The sequence below is a fragment of the Vipera berus genome, assembly GCF_964194415.1.
Source record: "Vipera berus genome assembly, chromosome: Z".
NCBI lineage: Eukaryota > Metazoa > Chordata > Lepidosauria > Squamata > Viperidae > Vipera > Vipera berus.
In genome coordinates this window covers 86593033-86617942 of record NC_138205.1, presented here as the reverse complement: position 1 = coordinate 86617942, position 24910 = coordinate 86593033, and the positions used below count along the sequence as shown (strand labels likewise).

Genomic DNA, 24910 nt, shown 5'->3' with positions numbered 1-24910 from the left:
AGTACCCTTCCTTGTCTGTGCAACTCTTTGGTAGCACAAGGAGACCTCTGCACAACAAATTCCTTAACAGAATCAATATCATACTATCCTGTTTGTCTATTGCTAGACTAAAATTATGCAAATTAATTTGAGAATGATATTAGAATGCTGTTTCACCCTTTTTACTCTATCAAATCAAATTCAGACATTTGTGTTCTGCCTCTAATTCTTACAGATGTTTGCCTATGGTCCTTTCCAAATATAACAATCATCATGTTTACAACAATCAACAGTAAAAAAAATGCATTTACTGTATTTTGCATGTTCAACAGTCACTGGTATTTAGTGTTAGACACTGACAGTTTATTGCCACAATTTTAGCTACAACTTATATACAGTAAAAATGGTCTTGTTTATATACTTCTTCTTCCAAATTAGATTCAAATGACCAAAATACAATTTCAGTAGAGAATCTTGTATCATACCATCCCAAATGTACAATTCAAAGTTCATTAGTAGTATGCTCTTCAACCACATGGAAACCTGGATGGTGTATCCATTCTTGCTCCACTTGATTTCTCTTTTAATACCATCAGTCATGGATGGTATCTTTCTGGAACAGCTTAGACTGGTAGTGGAAGGTCATGGTGCTCTTCTGGTTTGCCTCCTTTCTTCAAGACTATTTCCAGTCAATGTTGATCAGGAATGAGAGGTAAAACACTTGACTCCTGCATTGTGAGTCCCTCAAGAGTTGGTGCTTTCTCTACTCCTGTTTAACATCTACATGAAACTGCTGGATGAGAGCATCTGTCACAATGGGATACAATATCATCAATATGCTGACGATACTGAATTGTACGTCTCTGCCATGGTGATGCTACAATCTCCCTTTCTCAGTGCATTGAGGCTGTTGAAGTCTGGATGGGAAGCAAGAGGTTAAAACTGAACCCTGACAAGACAGACTGCTTTTGGATTTGGAGCTTCTTGGTTCTTAGAGAATTACCATCAGACAGAACTGATGCATAATCTGGAGTTTCTCCTGGACTCACACAACTCTTGCTCAAGAAGCAGTTAGCAGTCATGACCAGAAGGGCCTTTGCACCAATGTGTGTTGAGTGCCATTCCTCTACAAATGGGCCTTTCTCACAGTTATCCATGCCTGGTCATCTCCTATTTGGATTATTGTGTTGCACTGCCCTTGAAGAGCATCTGTAAGCTACAGTTGACTCAAAATGCAGCAGCCTGCAAGTCCAAATTTGCACATATGTCACATTTTCAGGAGCTGCGCTGGTTGCCAGTTTGCTTCTGGGTGCAGTTCAAGGTGCTGGTTATCAGTTTTAAACCTTGGGTCCAGGATATTTGATGGGCTGCCTTTTCCCACTTGTATCTATCAGTGCACTGGAGCAAGAAAGCAGGGCATGTTGTGGGTCCCAACTATCAAGAAAGTACATCTGGTAGGATCTTGGAAAAGGGCCTTCCCTCATTTTGAAACTTCATTCCTCCAGAGATATTATTGGCCCCACCTTGTTTTTTTTCTGCAAGGCCTAAGAAGACATACTTTTATCAGTGGGCTTGGGGATTCCATTTGGAGCCAATCAAGTAGATTGTCTGATTCTATTGTTCTTACCACAGAATTGGGAGGTGGGAGTTTGTTGTGAATTTTTAACTGGATTTTTCATGTCGTATCCTGCCCAGAGTCACAAATCAAAAGTGTAAACAAACACAATTATTTATATGCAAACAAACATACAAATAATTGACCTGCCCTTTCTTTGCATGGAAAACTGGTAGTGGGGTGCTTTAATTGCATTCCAAATCCTTAGGATTTTTTTTTACAGTGGTGTTGTAAATGTAGAGTGTGTTGAATTTCTGTAGTTGTCCTCCACTAATCAAAAACAGACATACATAGAGTTTAATGATGAGAAAAACCATATTCTTTCATCCTGCATACCTTTTCCTACCTTCTTTGCTCTTCTTTCCCCATCCCATTCCTTATCATAACAGGTATGTGCTGAATACATTAAAGTCAGTGCAATATTTTTCATAAGAACTGATATCTATGCCTCCTGTAGAAGATTTGGGCTAAAGTGTTTGATAATTGGTCCCTTGAGGAAGAATTATGGCAAATCTAAGCACTGTGCATCAGAAATGTAACAAGAAATGTTCTCTTAATCAGTACTTGTAGAAAAGATTACTAATTTCTGCCTTGATAAAGTACCTATCTTTAGAAAGTGGATGTTGCCTAAGTATCCTGCCTAAAGTTGTGAAGAAAATTAGCAATACATTAATGCTGTAATAAATTTCATCACCTTCTAAGTCTGTGTAATTCTCATGTAATGCAAACAGTGGACACAGAATGGCAGTGGTTCACCATAAATTAAAATGCTCAGGGTTTTTTTCTTGTATAATGGCTAGTTGAAAAGAAAGTATAAATTTTTTTAGAATAAAATTTAGAAATTATGAAATTAAAGCCTAAAATATAATTGCATTATTTGGTGTAACATTCAGATTCATGAACTGGGAAAATAAGAAATAGCCAAAGTTTTGTACAAGTTAAATCAGTCTCAAAAAGACCAATTAAGGAATGTAATCAAATATAAGATGAATTTTTAAGAATTTCCTCATTATCTGTTGCATATATACATATCTTCTGTCAGCTCAAGAGCAATATTGGATATCATCAGGGACCACATTGCAAAAGTAGGCAATGTGAGATCCATTTTTTTAAATTATTGTAAGAACTTAAATGGATGTTTTAAGTCACTGAGAGGTTTAAGACAAGCATTTTGTCCTTTAATCTAGCTAATCTCAAAAAGTACAAAACTGGGGCAAAGGTTTGGCTTCTTCATTCAGGAGTTGAGCCATGGGAACCTACAAAGGTTACTTGGTAGAATACATGAAGCATTCTGACCACTAGAAAGTGAACTTTTGCATCATTGTATGAAAATCAGATGCAGCAAATTGAACTTCAGTAATATTGACTAGTTTAACTCAGATTAACATCTGAGGATTTTTAAACATTATTGTAAACCCTAGAAAAGCCTTCAATTGATGAAATTAATAAGTGGGGTTTAGTCTTTTGAAATTAAAAGAGAAAAATTATTCGTGAAAATCTGTGGCAGAATGAGAAACAATAGAAAATTGTCTGATGATAGATTAGTAATTTATCAAAAATTGGAAATTATCCATAAATGGGTTTAGACAAAATCAGCACTTCATATCTGTTGTAGGAAATGCTTGGATCTGAATGAAAAGATGAGAATGAACACAATTTCCTTACATTTTTTTAAAAAACTTTTCTCACATAGGTTACCTTTCGAACAAGAATCTATCACTGCAACATTAACAGTCAAGGAGTGATCTGTTTGGATATATTAAAAGATAACTGGAGTCCAGCATTAACTATTTCTAAAGTTCTTCTTTCAATTTGCTCACTTCTCACAGACTGTAATCCTGGTAAGTGGGGTCAAAACGAGGGATAAGGGACTGAGAACAGGATCCATACAGAGATAAATCCATATGCCAAAATCATGAGGAGTTTTTATATTGATTTCTGATAACTAGTACAGGAACATCTCCTACAAGAAGAGTGGCTGCCCTCTAGCGTTGCATTCTTTAATGTATTTAAGAATGTATTGATCAGGAGACGGCAACAGACCTTTTCTAGCACCAAGCAACTCATATTTTTTATATAGAATTGAAAATATTTTCTTTTGATTAGAACAGGGCTTTTCAACCAGTGGTACAGGTACCACCTGTGGTACATTGGCACCTGGCAGGTGCTACATGACCTTCCTAGAAAAGTAGCGGGGGAGGGGAATGAGCTGAACCGGTGGCAGCACCGCACAAGCCTGAGTGAGACACGGCTGGCGCTGCAGGGCTGCCAGGGCTGAGCGAAAGCACCAGTATCAGCGCCAGGCTCCAGCTGGAGCTCGGCGCTGATCCTGGCGCTTCTGCTGAGCCCAAAAGAAGCGCCAATCAGTTGGAATGTTCGAGCATCTCCAGGGTCTTGTGATTTACATTCAGATGCTTGGTAACTGATTCATATTTATGATGGTCACAGTGTCCCAGGCTCATGTGAAGTGACCAAAACCTGCTGCAACCACCTAGCAGACAAGGGAAATAAAAACCAAACACCCCCACCCCACCTCCGCTGGCAATCCCCAACAGGAATGCTCACAACAATGAAAACCTTGGACAGGAGGAAGAGTGCGGCCGGGCAGGCAGTCAGGTGTCTTGCTCAGCTGTAGCTTGGGGGCACTTTTTTCAGTGCCCTTGTAACTTTGAACAGTCACTAAGCGAACTGTTGTAAGTCGAGGACTACCTGTACTTCATCACTTTTTTCCTTTTTTTTTTTTGATCATCAAGTTTTTGACACCTTGCTAGGTGACTCGTGGTACTCAGATGTTGCCATATCCTAAAAGTGGTACAATAGGTGAAATGTTGAAAAGCCCTGAATTAGAAGAGATTCAGCAGAAATATTAACACATACATTTCTGTATTATAATTGCTTTCCATAGGTTTCTTTATCATCACTGGCCGACCTTCTTTTCCTTGTCCGGCCTTACATTAGGCTAGTCTGTCAACCCATAGGTTTTCCTGTACTGTTCTAGCTGCTTCTTGCTAAGGGCCCATCTCCCAAACACAATACACAGGGAGAATCCAATCAAATATGTCTGTGCAAGCAGTCCTTGCTTAATGAGGGTAATTTGAACTGGCAACTCTATAGTTGTAAAGCCCTTCATATGATCATGCCAATTTATAACAGCAGTTGCGGCAGTCCCTGTTGCCATTGTTAAGTGAATCTCACAAGAAAAGTTTCCAATTCCATTTCTTGAGTACGGGTTCCCCTCAGGACTATGTCTTGAGTCTTTTACTATTCACCTCGGTGACCCATGATTGCTATGCCAAATCTGCTATGAATCATATTGTAAAGTATGCAGATGACATGGCAGTGGTAGGTCTTATCTGGGACCACAGTGAAGATGCTTATAGAGAAGAGGTGAAGGCTGTGGTGGACTGATGCAATAAAAGTAACCTGGTTCTGAATATTAATAAAGGAGATCATTGTAGATTTTAGGAAGAGCCGACATAGCCATACTCCACTCTGTATCAATGCTGCAGTTGTGGAGGTGATCAGCAACAGATAACTGTATCAGTGCTGCAGTTGTGGAGGTGATCTGAGGGTGCAGATAACTAACAATCTGACTTGGTCTCTCCACACATCATCCTTAGTGACGTGTGCAAACCAGTGCCTGCATTTTCTGCATCAGATGAGGAGAGCATTTTTTGCCATTTTTATGCAGAGTATATTGGAGGTGGTTACTCTTTGAGAGCTGTTATGTAATAAAATCTCATTTTAATGTATGCTGAATAATGTACATTTAAAGTGACAATAGAGTTATTATTCTATTCTAATTGCAGTGTTTTGTGACAATAGAGTTATTATTCTATTCTAATTGCAGTGTTGTGATCATGTGATCGCCATTGCAACCTTCTGCAACTTCCCCATTGATTTTGCTTGTCAGAAGCCAGCAATGAATTATCACAAATCATAATCGTATGACTGTAGGATGCTATGACTGTCACAATTGCAAGCTGACTGCCAAGCACCTAAATCATGATTACATGATCACAAGAATCCTGTAACAGCCACAACTATGAGGAATAATCATATGTTTCCTTGTTCATCTATGTCATAACTTTGAGTGGTCCCTGAACATGGATTATCTGTCCTGTCTTGAAGAACAGTAAATTCAAAACAAAACTCAAACAGAATTGTTATTGGTTAGAATGCCATGTATATTCCATTGCATTGACATAACTTCCAAAAATTAATTTTAAAAAACTACAAAATGAAGTTTTTCAAAATCCAGTGATGGAAAAGTGACTTTCTCATTTCCACAAAATTAATAAGAAATGGAATATCCCCATTGATGGTGTTTACACTGAAGGATTACAGTCTTTGTGAGTCATCATTATCTCCAGATTTGCTGTTGTGAGACATATTTTAAAGGACTGGCAGAAATGTATTGTATCTATGGAAACACCAGTTGTCCAGCAAGTACCATTATTGTAATAGGTCTTTGATGTGTACGGGCCTAACAGAGATGCAGTGTTGTTAACTACTGTATGATTGCCAACAGTTTCAGCAAGCATGGCTTTTGTTGAAAAAGCACTGTGAAGTCTAGTGGAAAAGAATAAAGGTTTGCCTTTGCCAACATCTGGAAGACCAGATTCCCCTTCCCATTCTTGGCCTGAATGGAAAATGAACTTTTTTTTTAAATCCCATTTATATCCCGCCCTTCTCCGAAGACTCAGGGCGGCTTACAATCTAAGCACAAATCAATGTACTTAGCAATGTACTTAAATTCTAAAATTGTAATTAAAGTCACAAAAATATTTTTCATTAAAGCAATGTTCTAGGAGTCTTCATCATATCTGATCTATTACATTTGTTTTATTTATTTTGCAGCTGATCCCCTTGTTGGAAGTATTGCAACTCAGTATATGACTAACAGAGCAGAGCACGACAGAATGGCCAGACAGTGGACCAAGAGATACGCAACATAAACTGGATTTTTGTCATATCTTTGTGTTAAATCATCTGTGACAGAAAGAGCTGCTTATGATTTTGAAGGGGTGGGACAGGGAAGGGGAGAAACTGAAAAAGAGTAGGGTATTTCTATAACAGAATTTATTCAGTCTTTTATTTCCTGAAATTTTGTTGTTGTTACTTAAGGTATCTTGCTACAGTAGACAGCTAGAATAGGACTAGCATATTTTAAGACTGTCATTAGTTCAGCAATAGTAGCTCTGCTATAGCACCAAGAAGAATGTAAACTAATCTGGCAATTGGATGAGGGTGGGAAAGAATGTTTGGTTGCGATAGATAAAAAATAATAATAAAACAGCTTAATTTATGGGTACATATATTTGGCATTTCTGTAAAATTTCTTGCAAGAAGCCTTGCAACTTAATTTTCTTTTAGCTTGGTTTTATTTGTAAAACAATATTGGGAATATTTTCCCTAGGGGAGGTGGGAGAGTTTCATATTTAACACATCTTTTACAAGTCTACCCTTTCATTAAGTTCAGATATAGGGGTACAGCTAGATTGTTGTCTCCCCTAGCATAGGAAAAATAGTTCGTGGATTCATTTTTCTATGCCAAGTTACCTTTGTGAAAATAAAGGTTTTAACTGGACTTGGAGCAACCTGTAGTGAAATACCTTAAGCTGTTTAACTGTAAGGCGTGGAATAGGAGTTACTCAGTGGATTGGTTGTATGTTGTGGGCTAACTAAGTCTGCATTTGTTACTGTGCTAATAAAAATATGTACAAACCCCCTACTGATACTTCTTTCTGGAATACATCTATGTTGGTTGTGTGTAACGCAGTGGTCCCCAACATTTTTGGCTCCAGGGACCAGTTTTGGAACAAAATTGTCTTCCATGGACTGGAAGAGTGGGTGGTTTTGCATGTGCAACCTAGATCCCATGTATGCATAGATGAAGCTTCACTCAGCCTGGTTCCCAAAACTGGTTCAGTAGCAGTCCAGAACCTGGGGGCTGGGGACCCCGGTATAACAGACAATATAATCTATTCCTGATAATCATACAAAAAACAAGAAATAGTTTCCAGGTCACATAATAAAAAGTTACATGAAAAGACTTTAACAGGTTATGAAATTAAATCCTGGGCGAGAAGGCAGACTTAGTTACCTATCCAAAAATCTGTTATTTTTTGCAAGTTGGATCATCTCCTAAGCATTTAAAGCTAGAGTTTCCCTAGCTGTTCAACATTAGAGCTATTTATTGTGATTTCAGGCCATTGTTGCTTGACATGTTTGGAAGAGGAATGGGAATAGTTTTTCCCTTTTGTCTTGGTATCCATCTCTACTAAAGTGCAAGCATATTCAATATCTCTATCAAAAAAAGTTCCTTTTTTCGTTAAATAGTGCCCAAAATATTATCTGAAGTGAACATAATTCAAATTGACTTTCACTTAATAGTAATTGAAGCAGGACAATTCACTAGTGGCCCAGAATGAATAATTCTATAAAATTCATGTTAACTGTGCTTCTTATGATGCTACAATTAAACACTGCCATTCTACAAAGTGCACTGAAGGACAACTTATGAGTACACTATATAAACAGATGAGAGCCATTTCAATGTGCAATGTAAATAGAATGAAGTCAGAATCTGTATTCAATCTGTAATTTAAACTAGATATTTCACCCATGCTTTTTTTGTTAAATTCTCAAAAGCTTCATTTAAATTCAAAAAAATGTGCTTAAAATATACATTAGGCCTTAAAATATTTTATTCCTTGATAGAAAGAAAAGAAACTTTGATAAATTTCTATACTGCATATTTTGAGAAATTTCAACCCAATTAGCCACCCACTTTCTTAATTGAATTTTGTATCCTTGAGAATTGTAATGAAAATTGTGAAAATACAAATCTAACTACAGATTCCTTTTAGAAGTGGGTGAGAACTTGTTATATTGTGATAGTATAAAGCCATCACAACTCCAGAATAGCCCTTTTGAATTGTTCAGTCTAGCACTGTCTTGATTTGTTGGGGACTACAGTTCCTAAAACATCCAGCCAGTGGGATTAGCCATATCAATTAGGAATTCTGGAGAAATTTTGACCTAGGTTTGTGATTAGTTGCTCAAATCATCTTTATGTGATGCAGAATATAGCTATGAAGAAAAGTATAGTTAGGAATGCTACTACTTCTTTTTCTAGGGAAGCTCAACTTGTACCTATCTTCATGTTATTTTTGTAAAAAGATCTTTCCACTTCCCTAGGTTTAAATTCTGTATTCATTTGCTTTTATGTCAGTGTACTATTTTTAAGGCACGTAATTGCATAGCAACAATGAATACAATTGAAATAAGAGGTAGGTTGCTTAGAGCTAAAACTGGATGGAGCAATCCTTTCCCATAGTAATGCTCTTTTTTTGACTGTACAGACTTAATATATTACTACTGGCTGATTTCAGCTGATATGTTAAGCCATAAATCATAGTTTGTGGAATGCCTAGGTCAAACAAAACACTAAGCCAGAATCAAATACTCTTAACATAGTTCTGTGCTTTTCAATCACAGTAACTTTGAGATTTATGTATACTGGGAAATTCCACAAGTTACAAACCCACGCTTCTTAAAGTTGCTGAAAGTGAGAAGCCCTGCTATACCCTTTTAAATGAACCAAGTTACTATTTTTTTCTGATGCTGTCCTATCCTTTTTATGAAACTGCTGTCATTGTACAGGGACAGATATTTGTGGGCTTTGACATTGGGGAATGGGATCAAAATTTTCCCCATGTATGTATGAAGTGATTGGAAATTATTTTTTCTTTCTTTAGCCCAATTTCTAGCAATGTTAATAATCACTGTTTTGCAGTACCTGAGATGAATGGCTGCTTGATGATAGATACAAATAACAGTGGTTCATCCAAAAGCATCGGTGCTAGCATTATTAGCATACTATAATAAAGGTAATGAAGGTGAAATGTTTATGCTTCACTCAATTCTGTTAGCTTCTCTTTTTCACAAGTTATTTCTCAAAGTCGTAGCACAATGAATAAAGCTATACAATGTATGATCAAAAGAAACAACTTTTTCACCTAGTTCTTTCATTTTTTTATCTGAAATGCCCTTAGATTTTTTGGTAAGTAGTAAGTGAAGTGGCAATATTCCCAATGACTTTAGAATGGCCATTCTAAAAAAAAGGTTTTCTTTCTTTTTTCTACACTCAAGTATTCTCCAGCTTACATTCCCTGAACATATAATTGAATACAGACAACCATGATTATTTCAGTGTTTTTATGAAGTGATTTCAGATGCCATTCTCTTCCTGATTTGTGAGAGCTGCTTTGCTCGCTCTAGAAATGAACAACTCTGGAAATGCAAAAGCCGCAGCAGATTCTTGGCCCAGTGGGAAGCATAAGAGCTTTCAGTAATCTTTCTTATTGAATTTGAATCTCTGACGGGAGAAAGAAAACGTCGATTTGTTCTGTGATTGGTAAAGTTTGCTTGCTAACACCACAAAGGGCTCCATCATTGTCCTTCTATCCGTTACTGTCACTTCCCATAACTTCACTGTCTCAATCCTAGCCCACTGTTGTGCAACTTCACTCTGTACTTGTCTTTCCTCCAAAAGGTCAGTTTTATTACCCAAAACAATAATTGGCCACTGCAAAGAAGAAATATAACAATCAAAATATTTATATTATTCGGAAGGGAGAGAGACTGGGATCCCCTCTTCCCTGCAATTTAGACAGCTGCTATTATTCCAGTAGTCGATCATGCAAAATTCAAACAGATCCATGAGCTGAATAAATAATCCATGAGCTGAATACATAATCCTTTAGCTCCTTGGCTGACTTCTGTAAAGTTTATATATATATTTTTCAATTTTATAGTGCAGTAGTTGAATAGTTACATTTGAAGTAGATGCACTAAAATTTACTTGGTAATCATTAAAATCTTAGTGACTACATTTCCTGTATTTTATTACTGTTATTTAAAGCATTTACATCTCCATATATATTTTAAAACCATTTGTTCCTATAAAGAAGATAACACCTATTTATCCGTTGACCAGAATAAAACAATAAAACAATTATTATACAAGCAATAAAATATATTCTAAAAAGATAGCCACTATTACTGTAGAACAGAATTTAGAAGTGGGCCCAACTTCAAGATACTTGAAAAACTCTGCTTTTAAAAAGAAAGTCAGAGCCAGGCTTAATTAAATGTAGAACAATCCCATTAGATTCAAGAGGTTTCAAATGAATAACTTGGTATCATTAATTTTAATATATTTATTGTAACCATGATTATATCTAGATCCTGCAGAGGGGTATGGAACTTACAGCTCTTGAGATATGCTGAATTGCAATATCCAGTATTGCCAATGAGAAAAGATGCTAGGAAATCTAGCCACCTGATTCAACAGAAGTAGACCTAACTGCTATTCTTCAGAATAACGACTATGCAAACTAATACTTTTGTTATATAGGCCATCATTTGAGAAAAACTACAAGCACCAGCAATAGCAGTCAGTTATTGTCAGATAAATACCATGGTCATGAATACTATTTCTTTTTCTCCCTTCCAAAGGAAAGATGCTATATATCTGTACCACTTGTGGTACTTTGCCACATGGCAGGTGGTAGTGATTGCTAGCCAAGTGTAGCAGGGGAGGGGAATGAACCTAAATGAGCCAAGCCTGAGGGAGAGGGAGAGGCAGCTGCAGCTACAGCTGCAGTACAGTCTGGGCTCAGCAGAAGCCCCAGGATCCCCGGCAGGGCTCCAGCTGATTGGCACTTCCAGAAGCAGCTCGGAGCTGGAGGTGAACTGAAGAAAAAAAAGGGAGGGAGAGAGAGGAGAGGCTATAAAAGAACGTGGTTTGGGTGGGGGAAGGGGGAAAAAGACAGCAGAAAAGGTTTAATACTTTTAAACAAATGTAATTAGTTTTACCCCCTTTAATTGAGTCTGTCTGTGGCTTTTAGAAAGTTTTCTTTGAAAGTAAACTGGCTTAATTTAAAGCTAAAGCTTTTCGCAATTCCCGGAGCCTTTCTGTTTGGGATAACAACATTGTGACACATGACATGCCTAAGGCAGCTTAAAGAGGGGGGAAAACGGAGTTTGTATTTCTTTATTTTTTTTGCTTTGCACTTGATTACTGTGTCTTTAAGGGTATAGGGAAGGGATTAGGGGGTGCATTCTGTGGAAGAGCTCAGAAGGGCCAGCTCAGGAGTCTACAAACTTAGAAATAAGTCCTGTGGACTTCAACTCCCAGAATTCCTCACCCATCCCCGGGGAGTGGGCCCAGGGGGAGGTTGGGAAGTGACCTGGGTCGGAGTTGGTCTGTGTGTCTGCGGAGGGTAAGTCCCCTTCCGATGTCTATCCTGTACGATAAGGGGCCAGTTTGATCCAGGATGACCCCCCTGGATCCATTTATCCTTTCCCCCATAGTCCCTGGTCCAGACAATTTGTCCTTGGGCAAATGTCTTGGGTGGGGGGTTGTTGACTTCCTCGGCCGCCGGTCCGGGTGAAGTCTGTCAAGTCGTCACCAGCCGGCGGCCCCAGCACAGTTCGGCGGGGGATTTCCTGGTGGTGGAGCAGGGCATAGTGTGGTGAGCCAGGAGGAACTGAGCTAGGCGGCGGTGCCAGTCTCCCGCGATGATCTTCCGGAGGGCATCTTTGGTGGCCCTCACCTTAACCTCTGCAAGACCGTTAGACAAAGGGTGGAAGGGGGCCGACGTGGCGTGCCTAATACAGTTGTTCCTCGTAAAGATCTGAAATTCACGAGAGGTAAATTGAGGCCCGTTGTCGGAGATTAGTACATCAGGGAGGCCGTGTGTTGCGAAGATTCCCCTGAGAGCCTGAATGGTGGCAGATGTTGTTGTGCTGGAAACCGGGAGAACTTCCAACCACTTAGAATAACTATCCACTACGATGAGGAAAACCTGTCCCTGGAAGGGGCCAGCAAAATCAATGTGGACGCGGGACCAAGGATTCCGGGTGGTTTCCCACTTGTGAATAGGGGCCTGGGGTTGTACTGCTCGGGACTGCTGGCATAAATAGCAGCCTGCTACGTGAGTTTCGATGTCCTTATCGATTGTCGGCCACCAAACGTAACTACGTGCCAAGGCTTTCATCTTTACGATGCCAGGGTGCCCGTCGTGTAATGTGTGTAGGACTTTGGGTCTGTGCATGGGCGGCACTATCACTCTGCAGCCCCAGAGTATACAGCCTAAGTGAGAGGTTAACTCATTTCGTCTTGTGAAATACGGTTGGAAATCAGGGCCTGGGCTAACAGACTGCCACCCGGAAGATACCCATGCCAGTACCCTGCTGAGGGTTTTGTCTTTGCTGGTTGCGGCAGCGATATCCTTTGCTGTCAAGGGGCACTCTTGGAGCTCTTGGATGGCTAAGATGTGACCAGCCGGGGCTGGGTCAGGGTCTACTTGGGGTAGGGGCAGCCTGCTGAGGCCGTCTGCGTGGCTCATTTCCCGGCCCGGTTTGTAAATTAATTGGTAGGAATAAGCTGAGAGGAACGTTGTCCACCGCAACATTCGAGGAGACAATATTTGGGGAGTTTGACGGTCCCAGGTGAATAGCCCAAGCAATGGCTTATGGTCCGTGAATATAGTGAATGGCCGGCCATAAAGATAATCGTGGAATTTTTTAATGCCCGCCACGATGGCCAGTGCCTCTTTGTCGATCTGGGCATAGTTCCTTTCAGCTTTGAAGAGGGTCCTCGAATAATAAGCAACCGGCGCCTGTGTCCCGTCGCTTAGGAGGTGGCTCAAAACTGCTCCAATCCCATATGGGGACGCGTCACATGCAGAGGGGTTTATCTTCCTTGTAATGGGAAATGGTTGTGTTGTTTGACAGCATCTGTTTGAGTTTTTTGAAACTATCGTCGTGGACTATTGTCCACTGCCATAATGCCCCTTTGTCTAGTAACCTATGGAGGGGTTCTGCTATCGTTGCCTTCCTCGGTAGGAAGGTGTGATAAAAATTCAAGAGCCCCAGGAATGCTTGGAGCTCTGTCTTGTTTTTAATTTAATTTAATTTAATTTAATTTAATAATTTGATTTCTATACCGCCCTTCTCCCGAAGGACTCAGGGCGGTGAACAGGGCAATACACAATAAAGATCAAATATAAAAATTAAAAAACCATTAAACATCATGCCCATAAAATCAATACATATTAAGTTAAAAACTAGTTTTAAAAACCCAACCCCATCCCGTCAGACCAGGCCAGCTTGTTCGAAAAAGAATGTTTTAAGATCACGCCGGAAGGAGCGAAGGTCGGGGGCCGTCCGGAGCTCAACCGGTAAGCGGTTCCAGAGGTCTGGCGTGCCCACAGAGAACGCTCTCCCCCTGGGGGTCACCAATCGGCATTCTTTGATCGGCGGCACCCTGAGGAGGCCCTCTCTGTGGGAGCGCACTGGACGGAGGGAAGTTGACGCCGGTCGCAGGTGTTGCCGTAGGTAATCCGGACCCATGCCATGAAGGGCTTTGTAAGTCATAACTAACACCTTGAACCTCACCCGGAGAGCAACCGGTAGCCAATGCAGCTCGCGGAGCAAAGGTGTAACATGGGAGTATCGGGAAACTCCCAAGATGACTCGCGCGGCTGCATTCTGCACCAGCTGGAGTCTCCGGGTGGACCTCAAGGGCAGCCCCATGTAGAGAGCGTTACAGTAGTCTAGACGAGAGGTCACGAGCGCATGAGTGACTGTGCGCAAGGCATCCCGGTCTAGATAGGGCCGCAACTGGCGCACCAGGCGAACCTGGGCAAAGGCCCCCCTAGTCACAGCTCCAATATGCTCTTCCAAAGAGAGCTGTGAGTCTAGGAGGACCCCCAAGTTGCGGGCCCTATCTACGGGGGGTAATAGCTCACCCCCCATGGCCAATGATGGAATAATCAGAATTTCCCGGGATGCCGGCACGAACAGCCACTCAGTCTTGTCAGGGTTGAGTCGAAGCCTGTTCCTCCCCATCCAGACCCGGACCGCCTCCAGGCAACGGGACATCACGCCGAGGGCATCACTGGGGTGGTTTGGGGTCGAAATAAAAAGCTGGGTATCATCAGCATATTGGTGATACCCAACTCCAAAACCACGAATGATCTCACCCAGCGGCTTCATATAGATGTTGAACAGGAGAGGCGAGAGAACCGATCCCTGAGGAACTCCACAAATGAGAGGTCTCAGGGTCGATCTCTGCCCCCCTGCTAACACCGACTGTGAACGTCCCAGGAGGTAAGAGGAGAACAACTGGAGAACTGTGCCTCCCACTCCTAACCCCCTGAGACGTCGCAGCAGGATACCATGGTTGATGGTATCAAAAGCCGCTGAGAGGTCTAAAAGGACTAGGACAGAGGAACAACCCCTGTCCCGAACCCGCCAGAGATCATTCACCAGCGCGACCAATGCCGTCTCCGTGCTGTACCCGGGCCTGAAACCCGATTGGTACGGGTCTAGGTAGTCAGCTTCCTCCAAGAACAAAGTGAGCTGATGCGCCACCACGCTCTCAACAACCTTCGCCAAAAAGCGAAGGTTGGAGACCGGACGATAGTTGTTTAAAATTGCTGGGTCCAAGGCAGGCTTCTTGAGGAGGGGTCTCACCACCGCCTCCTTCAAGGCGGCGGGAAAACTACCCTGACTCAAAGAAGCAGTAATCACTGCCTGGAGCCAGCCTCGTGTCCCATCCCGGGCTGCATAAGTCAGCCAGGAGGGGCACGGGTCCAACAAACACGTGGTGGAGCTCAGCTTCCCCATGATCTTGTCCACTTCTTCAGGAGTCACAGGATCGAACTCTTCCCAGATTAAATCGACAAGACCGCCCGTATCCTCTTCGTCAGACTCTGCCCAGTCGGAGTCCAAACCGGTCCGGATCCGAGTGATTTTGTCCGACAGAAATCGACTAAACTCCTCGGCTCGACCCTGCAAGGGTTCCTCCCTCACCTCCTGATTAAGGAGAGAGCGAGTTACCCTAAATAGGGCGGCCAGGCGATTATCTACGGACGCAATGAGGGTGGCAAAGTGGTTAGACCTAGCCACCCTCAATGCTGTGAGATAAGTTCTCGTAAACGACCTTAGTCGTAACCGGTCGGATTCGGATCGGCTGGACCTCCAACAGCTCTCTAGGCCCCGTCTCCGACGCTTCATCTCGCGGAGCTCCATGGAGAACCATGGGGCCCGTTGGGATCTGCGTCGGGTCAAGGGCCGCATGGGTACAACTTGGTCGAGTGCCTCTGTGGCTGCCCTTTCCCAGGCTTCCACTAGGGCATCGACCGAGCTGTGAGCAAAGGAGGCAGGTGGGGGCCCAAGCGCCGTTTGGAACCGCTCAGGGTCCATAAGGCGCCTAGGGCGGAACCATCTTGTTGGCTCAGCAACCCCACGACAGGGAGTGGCAAAACGGAAGACCATCCGCAGGAGATGATGATCGGTCCATGACAGGGGTGAATTAATTGGGGAACGCCCCCCAAGATCATCTAACCACCGTCCGGATAGAAAAACCAGATCGAGCGTGTGACCCCCCCGTGAGTTGGGCCCAGAATAACCTGCTTCAGGTCCATGGCCGTCATGGAAGCCATGAACTCCCGAGCTAGCTCAGATGATCCCCCCAGGGATGGTAGGTTGAAGTCACCCAAAACTATAAGTTTGGGGAACTCAACCACCAACCCTGAGAGGATATCGAGAAGCTCAGGCAGGGCTGCTGCCACGTGTCTAGGTGAAATATACACCAGCAGCAAGCCCAACTGAGCTCTGGGACCGCATCTCAGGAGGAGGGACTCACACCCGGCTATCTGGACTATGGTGGCCTCCCGCGGACATAAGGTCTCCCTCACAACTGCCACTCCACCGCCCCTACCCTGAGCCCTAGGCTGGTGCAGCACCCGGAAACCTGATGGGCTAAGATCAACCAGGGGGACCCCGCCCTCTGGGCCCAACCAGGTCTCCGTAATGCAAGCCAGGTCCGCATGCTCCTCCTCAATCAGATCGTGAATGAGAGGTGCTTTATTCATTACGGACCTGGCATTGAAATACCCGAGCCTGAGCTCAGGTGGCTGCTCATCCTCGCTCCCGGTACCACGTGCTGAAATCAGAGGGTCGGAGCGCATCACCGCTTGAAGACAGTGGGGACGCACCCCCGGGTATTGATGTGGCCCTCTGTTCCTACACCTGCGGCCATTCCCAACCGCCGTGGGAATAGATAATCCCACACCCCACCCCGGGGCCCCGTAAGCCCCCAGCCCAGCCCCTACCATGGCGCGATCAGTCCCTGACCTGGCCTGAGAAACGGTTGGTGGAACCCCCCTAGTTTCCAACCGAGCCGATAAGCCCACCCCCCTCCCTTATTGGCGCCCATCCCTGAGCGCCAATAAGACTGTGCTGGAGTAAGATAAAACCATTAGTCCGGGGGAGTCCAGTCAGGCAGTCCATCAGTCCAAAGTTGGAAAGCTGAAAAGCTGGAAGGTCAAAAGTGTCCAATTCACCAGCTCCCTGCCACTGAGCTGGGTACCAGTCAGATGACTCCAAGATAGAACAGGTACCTCCCTCTCACGAAGGGCCCAGATCTACGATGGGATGGACAATTGCCAACTCAAGAAGGCATACCTCCCTAGATCTCTCACCTCTAGGGAGGCAGCAGATAGTAATTGGTTGGTATCGATGATAACATATACGAGCCGCCCTCTCACAGAGGCTCGTCCAGGACCTTCTTGCTTCAGTGGGGACCATAGAGAGAGAAAAAGAAGAGCAGCAGTTATCAGGGTTAACCTGAGGGTAACCATAGTTAAGTTGGAGAGCAGAGTTCATCTCAAGGCGGGAAACGCAAAGCGGGGAGAGCAGGAGACGCCGGATAGCAGATCGATGGACCCCGATGCAGGGGGCTGAAAGCCGGAGGCAAAAAGCCCGTCGCCCAGCCAGCCACACACAGCACCAGAAGTCAGGCAGTCCCACGCCAGCCGCAGGCCTCCTCGGTCGAGAGCAGACAAGAGTGACTTCAAACAGTCCTCCACAGACCGCGCAGGGGCCACGAGCCAGCAAAACGCTCCCCATTCCGCTCGCTGTCGATCCCTCCACCGTTCTATTCTAACGCCGAGTCAACCTCCATTACTAAGCAAACAGGAATATCGGAGGCCACTCTAGGCCGCGGCTCTATCGGCCCCGAGGATCCACCATTCGGAGCCCTCCAAGCCGCGGCTCCTCCCAGCTCCACCAGGGCCTCCGAGATGAAGACACCAAAGCTTAGTTGGAAAATGGAGGGCTGCAACTCCAACTGCATGCCGACTCTTCTTCTCTCTCAGTTCAATCAACTCTCCGAGCCACGACAAAGAGGAAAAACATCTCCGCGGGCTCGCAAGAACCCCAAAGGACCGGTAAGGACGCCAAAACTGGAGACGCTCCACGGAGCTCAGCCCAGCACCTCCGCCATCGTGGGCATGCGCAAAGAATTTTAGGGGTCAGGGCAGCCTTGATAGCTAGGATTTTTGAATTTGTGGGGTGGATTCCCTGTGAATCTATTCTATAGCCCAAGAACTCCGTGGAAGGGACTCCTATGGAGCATTTTTCACGTTTGAGTTTTAATCCTGCTCTGCGGAATCTGGTTAGCACTTCGTGCAGTCTGGCTGCTAAAGTGCTCTCGGAATCCCCTGTGATGAGGACGTCATCAAAGTAGGGGCAAACCCCTGGGATTCCTTTCAGGGTTCTCTCCATGACTTCCTGGAAAATGCCAGGAGCCACTGAAATTCCGAATTGGAGACGGGTCACCCTGAAAGCACCTCGGTGTGTGATGATGGCTTGGGCATCAGCTGTTTCCCTACTGACAGGGAGGTGGAGGAACGCATGCGCCAGATCGAGTTTTACAAAAATGGAACCTGAACCAATTTCTGACAGGACGTCCTTAACTGCGGGGACCGGGTAAGCGTGGGGGTACAATGCGCGGTTGAGGTTCGCTTTGTAATCTGCGCAGATCCTCACGTCCCCATTTGGCTTGACCAGCGTGACTATTGGGGTCTCCCAGGTCCCACTGTCAGTGGGTTCCAGGACCCTTAGGGTGACTAGGCGGTCCAATTCGCTGTCAATCTTTTGTTTTAGGGCAAAGGGGACCCTTCTGGCTTTGATTCTGATAGGACTGATCTCAGGTTTGAGCTTGAGATCTAAGGGGGGGCCTGTGTACCTGCCTAATGTCCCATCGAAAACATCAGCGAACGTTTTGCAGACGTTTTCCAGGGTCTGAGACTGGATGCGGTTCGTTCCTTCTAGGCGGATGCCCAGAGCCTTGAACCAGTCCAGGCCGATGAGGCTGGCCCTGGGTCCTTCCGTGATCTGAGCTAAGAGGTGTCCTTGAAATTTTTTGAATCCTACTCTTAACTTTGCCTGCCCCTTTAAGCTTATGGGAGCGCCTTGAAAGTCAGCAAGTAAGATTCGGGAAGGCTGTAGGGGAATGCGGCACTTGCACTTAAAACTGATTTTCTGGAGTGTCCCAGGATAGGATAGAGACGGAGGACCCTGAGTCCACTTCCATCTCGCATGGGACCCCCTGGATCTCAACCCAGATCTTAATTTTAGCTTGTAGGTGATGGGTGGCACAGGACTTCTGGCTGGAGAGGATGGATAGTACGGTTTTTTGGGATGGGCGGGAAAACTTAGTCCTACCTGATGGAATTTCCTCAAGTTCGTGGAGGGTCTCCCGGTTTTGGCTGCGGCACACAGAGCGGATATGCCCGGTCTTCCCGCATCCATGGCACTTGGCATTTCTGAATTGGCAAGTGGCTCTGGCATGGGCCCCGCCGCAGCTGGCGCACCTAGCCCTGGTGCCTGCAGGGATGGTTTTTTGGCTGGTGCCTCCTGGCTTGGTCGGTCTGCGGTTCCCCTTGCGGCTGGCGGCCATTCTGTTGAATCGGGGAATGATCGCGTCCACACCGGAATCATCCTCTGGGGCCTCGGTGCCGGGCTCCCTGGCCTGATGGACTGAACCGCTGGGGCTGCCTCCAAACGCCGAGGAGTCTTTGCAATGGCTATCTTTGTACGCCATGATCTCCAACGTGAGCTCCGTGAGGTCCATTGTGGGTTTTGCCACCAGCTTCCGTTGAAGTCGCTCATTTTGGAGGCCGGCGATGATCTGGTCTCTGACTCGGTCCTCCAGATCCGGGAATTGGCATCTGCGGGCGGCGTGGCGAACCCCTGCGATGAATGCGGTGGGTGACTCGCCTGGTTGCTGTCGACGGCGAGCAATGTGGAGCCGCCAGTACAATTCTGACCGTCTGGGCATAAAATGCTTGCTGAGGCGTTCAGTCAGCTCAGCATATGGTATCGTGGCGACCGGGTCCGGGCTGCAGAGTCCTACGGCGATGTCGTAGACGGCCGGTCCACTGAGGCAGAGTAGTGCCGCGACCTTGTGGCGATCTTCCGTGATCTTGTTCATGATGAGGTACCCCTCGACCGGCCCCCAGTGCGACTCCCACCCCTCAGGGTGTCGGACATCAAACTCTGATATGTCCGAGGTTTGCCATAGCCTGGGTCCGCGGTACCGTTCGAGCGAGTAGAAGGGTTTTCCTTGCCCTCAGCCAGTGACTTCAGCAGTGACTTGAGCGGCTGGAGGGGTATGGAACTCCTTCTAGCCGTGACTTAGCTCACTGACTAGCTCTGTTGTACCGGGATTCCACCATCGTCGCCAGGTGAATGGTTCGGAGAATGATCAGAGGGAGACGGCAGGCTGGGTTCCAAACGTTTTATTCGCTTCAGCTCCGGACAACTGACAAGCGGAGAAACCCTTGGTTTTATAGCGAACTGTCAACTGTTACAACGAATCAGGGAACCGTATTCTCCCGCCTCAAGGGCAGCGACCAATAGCCTGTCAGTAGCTTTGACGGCTCCCAGGCAATTGCGCTTGCGCGTCTTGGCAGGGAAATCCGTCAGCTGGCTGGCTTGCCGGCTAAGGGGAGGCGTGTTTAGAAGCCGGCGTTCTGACAGCTTGCGGCTATCAGCTGGGCCGGTTCTCGTGCCTGCGTAATTGCTTTAGGCAGCCTTTTTGACAGCTGTCACTGTCAATGGCTGCTGTCGGCCTGTGCGCGTGCGCGATTTCTTCCGGCAACCTTTTGACAACTGTCATCTGTCAACAGCTGCCGCGTTAGGGATTCCCTGGTTGTTCTTGGGTCGGGAGGTTGACCTTGTAATGTCAGTATGTAACAGAGTGAATGCGTTTTATACATTCAGTTCTATTAGCTACCAATATTTAAACACAGGACTGTATTTTGGTTGCTTTTAGAAATATGTTAACAGTAGAGAAAAAGACCAGTTTGGTCTAGTGCAGGGGTCAGCAACCTGAAACAGTGAAAGAGCCACTCGGAACCGGTTCCCTCACAAAAGGAAAAACTGGGAGCCGCAAAAAATGTGTTCGCATGTGCGTACATGCACGCATGTGCAGAACAGGGTTTGACTGAAGAGTGGAGCCAAGGTGAGATATGCACCTACTGTGCATATTTGAATTGATTGGTTGAAGTTTTTTAGTCCCACTTTTTTTTTTTTTTTTGGACTGCACATGGCAGAGGAGCCGCGGGTTGCAGACCTGTGGTCTAGTGTTTGCAGCATCATAGTGGAAACTATTTTGAGTTCTAGGCATGAAAGCTGTCTGAGTGACTTTGAGCCAGGCACTCTCTCTCAGGAGTATTAGGTAACTTTGAATTATTTATGAAAATAAGAAAGTGGCGGTTAAAAACTCACTACGGTCAAAGAACTTATTCTATTGTTAGGTGGAGCAGCTATAATAAATTTAAACAAATTTAAATAAGAATTCTGTAAACAGGATCTATGATGAGGCAATTAGAAAAGAAGCTTTATATTGATGTGGTTATTATTTGCAGAGACATGAGAAAAATGTCTATATTTGTCATTCATTCAAAAAATAAGAACTATTAATTTAACGTTGGCAAAAGAGAATATTACTGGAAGAAGAGAAAATCATGCAAAGCCATTATATGGACTATAGAATTATCGAAATTGTTATTGTTTTTTAAACACTAACCCAGACTACACAATGTTTACCAAATATTAAGGAGATTATGTTAAAAATCAATAAAACATATTTTAAAAAAACAATTGCCTAAGGAAATTATAATTTAAAATATTTTGAATCAGTCTTGGAACAGACTGAGTGAGAAGGAGAGACAACAGCAGCAGTAACTTCTTATTTAGGACTTCTGTATAAAAGGGAAATTAGGTAGTTTTTACCTTTTCTGACAGAAGAAAGGTAGAAATTAACAGATCCCAATTACAGAACACCGAAAATCTACTGTCTTCTTAGAGTCTCAAGACAGAATTAAAGTCAGATAGTCCTCTACTTTCAACAACTGAGTCCAAAATTTCTGTTGCTAAGTGAATTTTGCCCCATTTTATGACCTTTCTTGCCACAGTTAAGTGAATCACTGTAGCTGTTAATTTAGTTGCATGGTTAAGTGAATTTGGCTTTCCCGTTAACTTTGCTTGTGCGAAGGTTATACATTGCATCATAAATATGAATCAGTTGCCAAGCATCCAAATTCTGGTCATATAACCATAGGGATGCTGCAATGGTCATAAGTGAAGAATGTCATAAGCATTTTTTTCGGAGTCACTCAAACTTTTAACAGTCACTAAACAAATAGTTGAAAGTTGAGGACTACTGTATACTTTTTAAATAACTTACTATAATGCTACATTCAGCTCATGAAATCAGCAAACCAAAATATTACACAAATATTTCCTTTGCAACACCTAATGCTATGTAACTGTACCCACCTGAAAACTTGTTTTAGATGGTCCCAGATGAGTTTCTCTGCCTGTGTGCATTTTGTCAAAAACATTTAATCTCACTGGAAGTTCAATTCTACAATTTATTAAAAGTAAGTGTGTGTGTGAAATCACTCAGTGAGGCAAGATAGAGAATCCTTGTAGCTAATACTTAGGGCACTTTCACCTTAAAGACTCACATAGAAATACTCCAAATTATGACCTGGATTTTGTCTAAATCAAATTGCCTCTTATGACAAGCAGTAGGACTAAGTCACCTATCCATTTCCAATAGTAGTATCATGGTTATCCAATCCATTTCTTCTGAGGGAGATTCTTCTAAAGAGATTGAGAGGCAGAAGGGTCAGGAAAGAAGAGAAAGGAAAAGAAAACCTGTTCAGTAAGAAGGAGTCTACTTAGACAATATTGTACGTCATCCATGCCAAGCAACTCTTTATAGTGAGAAGTGAAGGTGCTTCCCTTTCTTTGACCTTCAACCTATAATTTCTGACACATTCAAAATAGCACGATAACTAATAAGCAGTCTGGAAAATAGTTTAAATAATAAGCTCATATAGCTTTATGGAACAAATACTAGTAATAGTGCAAATAGACTGGAAAAAAATAAAAGGAACAGTCTTTTACCTCTTTCTTTTCTCTAAACTTGTCAATCTCCTTTTTGAGCCACTTAACTTTCTGAAAAGATTCCAGACTATTTACAGCATACACTAGAATGAAGCCATCTGCCATATAATAATAATGTTTTGGGAAATCATCCTCTTCTTGCAGTCCTTGGGTGTCATACAAACGTAATTGTTCTTTTAGTCCTCGATCTGTTTCAGCCACAGCGATATATACATCTCCCATAGTTCTGCTGTACTCTTCGCCTATTTTTGTTTGAAATAAAGAGCAACCATTTCTTGGGGGGGAAATTCTAACATTAATGTTTTACACAAGCTATAGCTTGGTTCAGGAAAATGCCTACAAGGAATATCTAATTCTTTAGATCTTCTTAGTTTGCATTTTGTGAAAAATGTGATTAACCTATACTGACTACTGCAAATATGTTACATGGATCATTTTACATCTATTACCATCAGGCAGAATTTATTAATCATTAAAGTGGCAGTTATGTTAGACCAGACATGTCAAACACAAGGCCCGGGGGGCGGATGCGGCCTGCGAAGTGGTTTCATGTGGTCCGCGAAGCCATCCTGGAAACAGTAAGGGAACGGCCCCCGCTGTCTTGGCCTCGGCCCAGGCTAGCCAGGAGCTAATGTACAATTCCGTGGTGGTCATCTATGCTGAAATACATTCAGTCTTAGCTCCACAAGGCCATCTGGAAACAGCGAGGCACCGGCCTGTGCCATGTCGGCACTGCCCCCTTGGCGCATGCTGGGGAGGTATCACCCTTTGTGAGGAATGAAGAAATGCACCATTGCTTGGAAGTGGCCAGCACATGGTCCTGCCTACTTTGGGTAGGCTAGGGGTTGGGGCAGCGTTGTGCTTCTCTTCAGATTCATGCCACCTGGCTCAGCCTCTTGGCACTGTGAGTAGAGCACCCTGCTACCTGCCAAAACCGGGCAGGCTAGGGGCTGGGCAGCATTGCACAGGTAACATCAACTCTCACGCTGCTCATGGCATCCCCTCCCATAGAGCCCACCAAGCTGGATATGTGAAGTAGGCGAGGGCCATGTGCTGGCCATTTCCAGGCAATGGTGCATTTCTTCATTCCTCACGAAGGATGACACTTCCCCAGCTGTGTTTCTTGCCTGTTTTTCTCCCTCATCTCAAATATTTTCCCACCACTCTGTTGTTTGGAAGGAAGGAAGGAAGGAAGGAGAGGGAAGGTCTGAGGGAAGTCCTACCATAGTCTTGCCCTGCTGTCCTTTCACCATCCCCTTGCCCACGTCTCCTGGCCTATGCTGGGGGGTCTCCCTATTGCTAAGGAAGCTTTGGATACAAAGCCAGGTCTCATCACACGGAGAGGGAATGGGCCTCCCTCTTGCTTTTGCCCTTGTACCCATCATGAGCAACCTGGCTAAGGAGAACAAGCACAGCAGCAGCAGCCTTGAGGAGGAGGTAAATGCAGCTGGGCACCCCCTTGGGGAAGTGGGGCTGGGCTTAGTGCCGTGGGTGCTTGAGGGCTGGGCTAGGCATTTGATCTCCGTGCCACCGTCCAGTCCCCCCATGGCCTAAGGGGAACAGTGAGGCTCCTCCAGTGGACCATGCCTTGGCACTTCCCTGGTCCCATCTCCTTCTGCCAGAGACCCTCAGATCTGTCCCACTCCTGCCCAAGCCCCCATAGGCACCCTTGACACAAATGATGTACAGCTGGCCATGCCCACCCAGTAGGCCATACGCACTCCAGCCATGCCCACCCAGTATGCCACGCCCACCCTGGCCACACCCAGCTGCCCCCCCCCCGAGGGCAACCGCAATGCTGATGCGGCCCTCAATGAAATTGAGTTTGACACCCCTGTGTTAGACAATAAAAAATAGGCACCTCTCTTACCAATAGTGTGATTACCATACAGAACTTGTTCCAAGATGGCCGTCTTTCCCACTGAACACATTCCACAAACCACCACTTTGAAGCCCTTTCCCATCTTCTTT

The 24910-nt window shown here is 44.6% G+C and overlaps 2 protein-coding genes across 2 annotated transcripts in view; one reads left to right on the top strand and one right to left on the bottom strand.

Moving 5' to 3' along the window:
• Nucleotides 1–7319, top strand: part of UBE2E1 (ubiquitin conjugating enzyme E2 E1) — a 45387-nt gene extending 38068 nt beyond the window's left edge. Inside the window, exons 5-6 of the mRNA XM_081344848.1 lie at nucleotides 3288–3435; nucleotides 6455–7319. Of these exons, the coding sequence (XP_081200974.1) occupies nucleotides 3288–3435; nucleotides 6455–6552 (246 nt within the window). The 3' untranslated portion in view covers nucleotides 6553–7319. The remainder of the gene's footprint in view (nucleotides 1–3287; nucleotides 3436–6454) is intronic.
• Nucleotides 7320–9890: 2571 nt separating this feature from the next.
• Nucleotides 9891–24903, bottom strand: NKIRAS1 (NFKB inhibitor interacting Ras like 1; the record flags this gene model as incomplete). Its single annotated transcript, XM_081343344.1, has 3 exons — nucleotides 9891–10187; nucleotides 22940–23181; nucleotides 24810–24903. 3 exons carry the CDS (start codon nucleotides 24901–24903, stop codon nucleotides 9948–9950), a joined length of 576 nt encoding a protein of 191 aa, XP_081199470.1. The 3' UTR covers nucleotides 9891–9947.
• Between the last annotated feature and the right edge of the window lie 7 nt (nucleotides 24904–24910).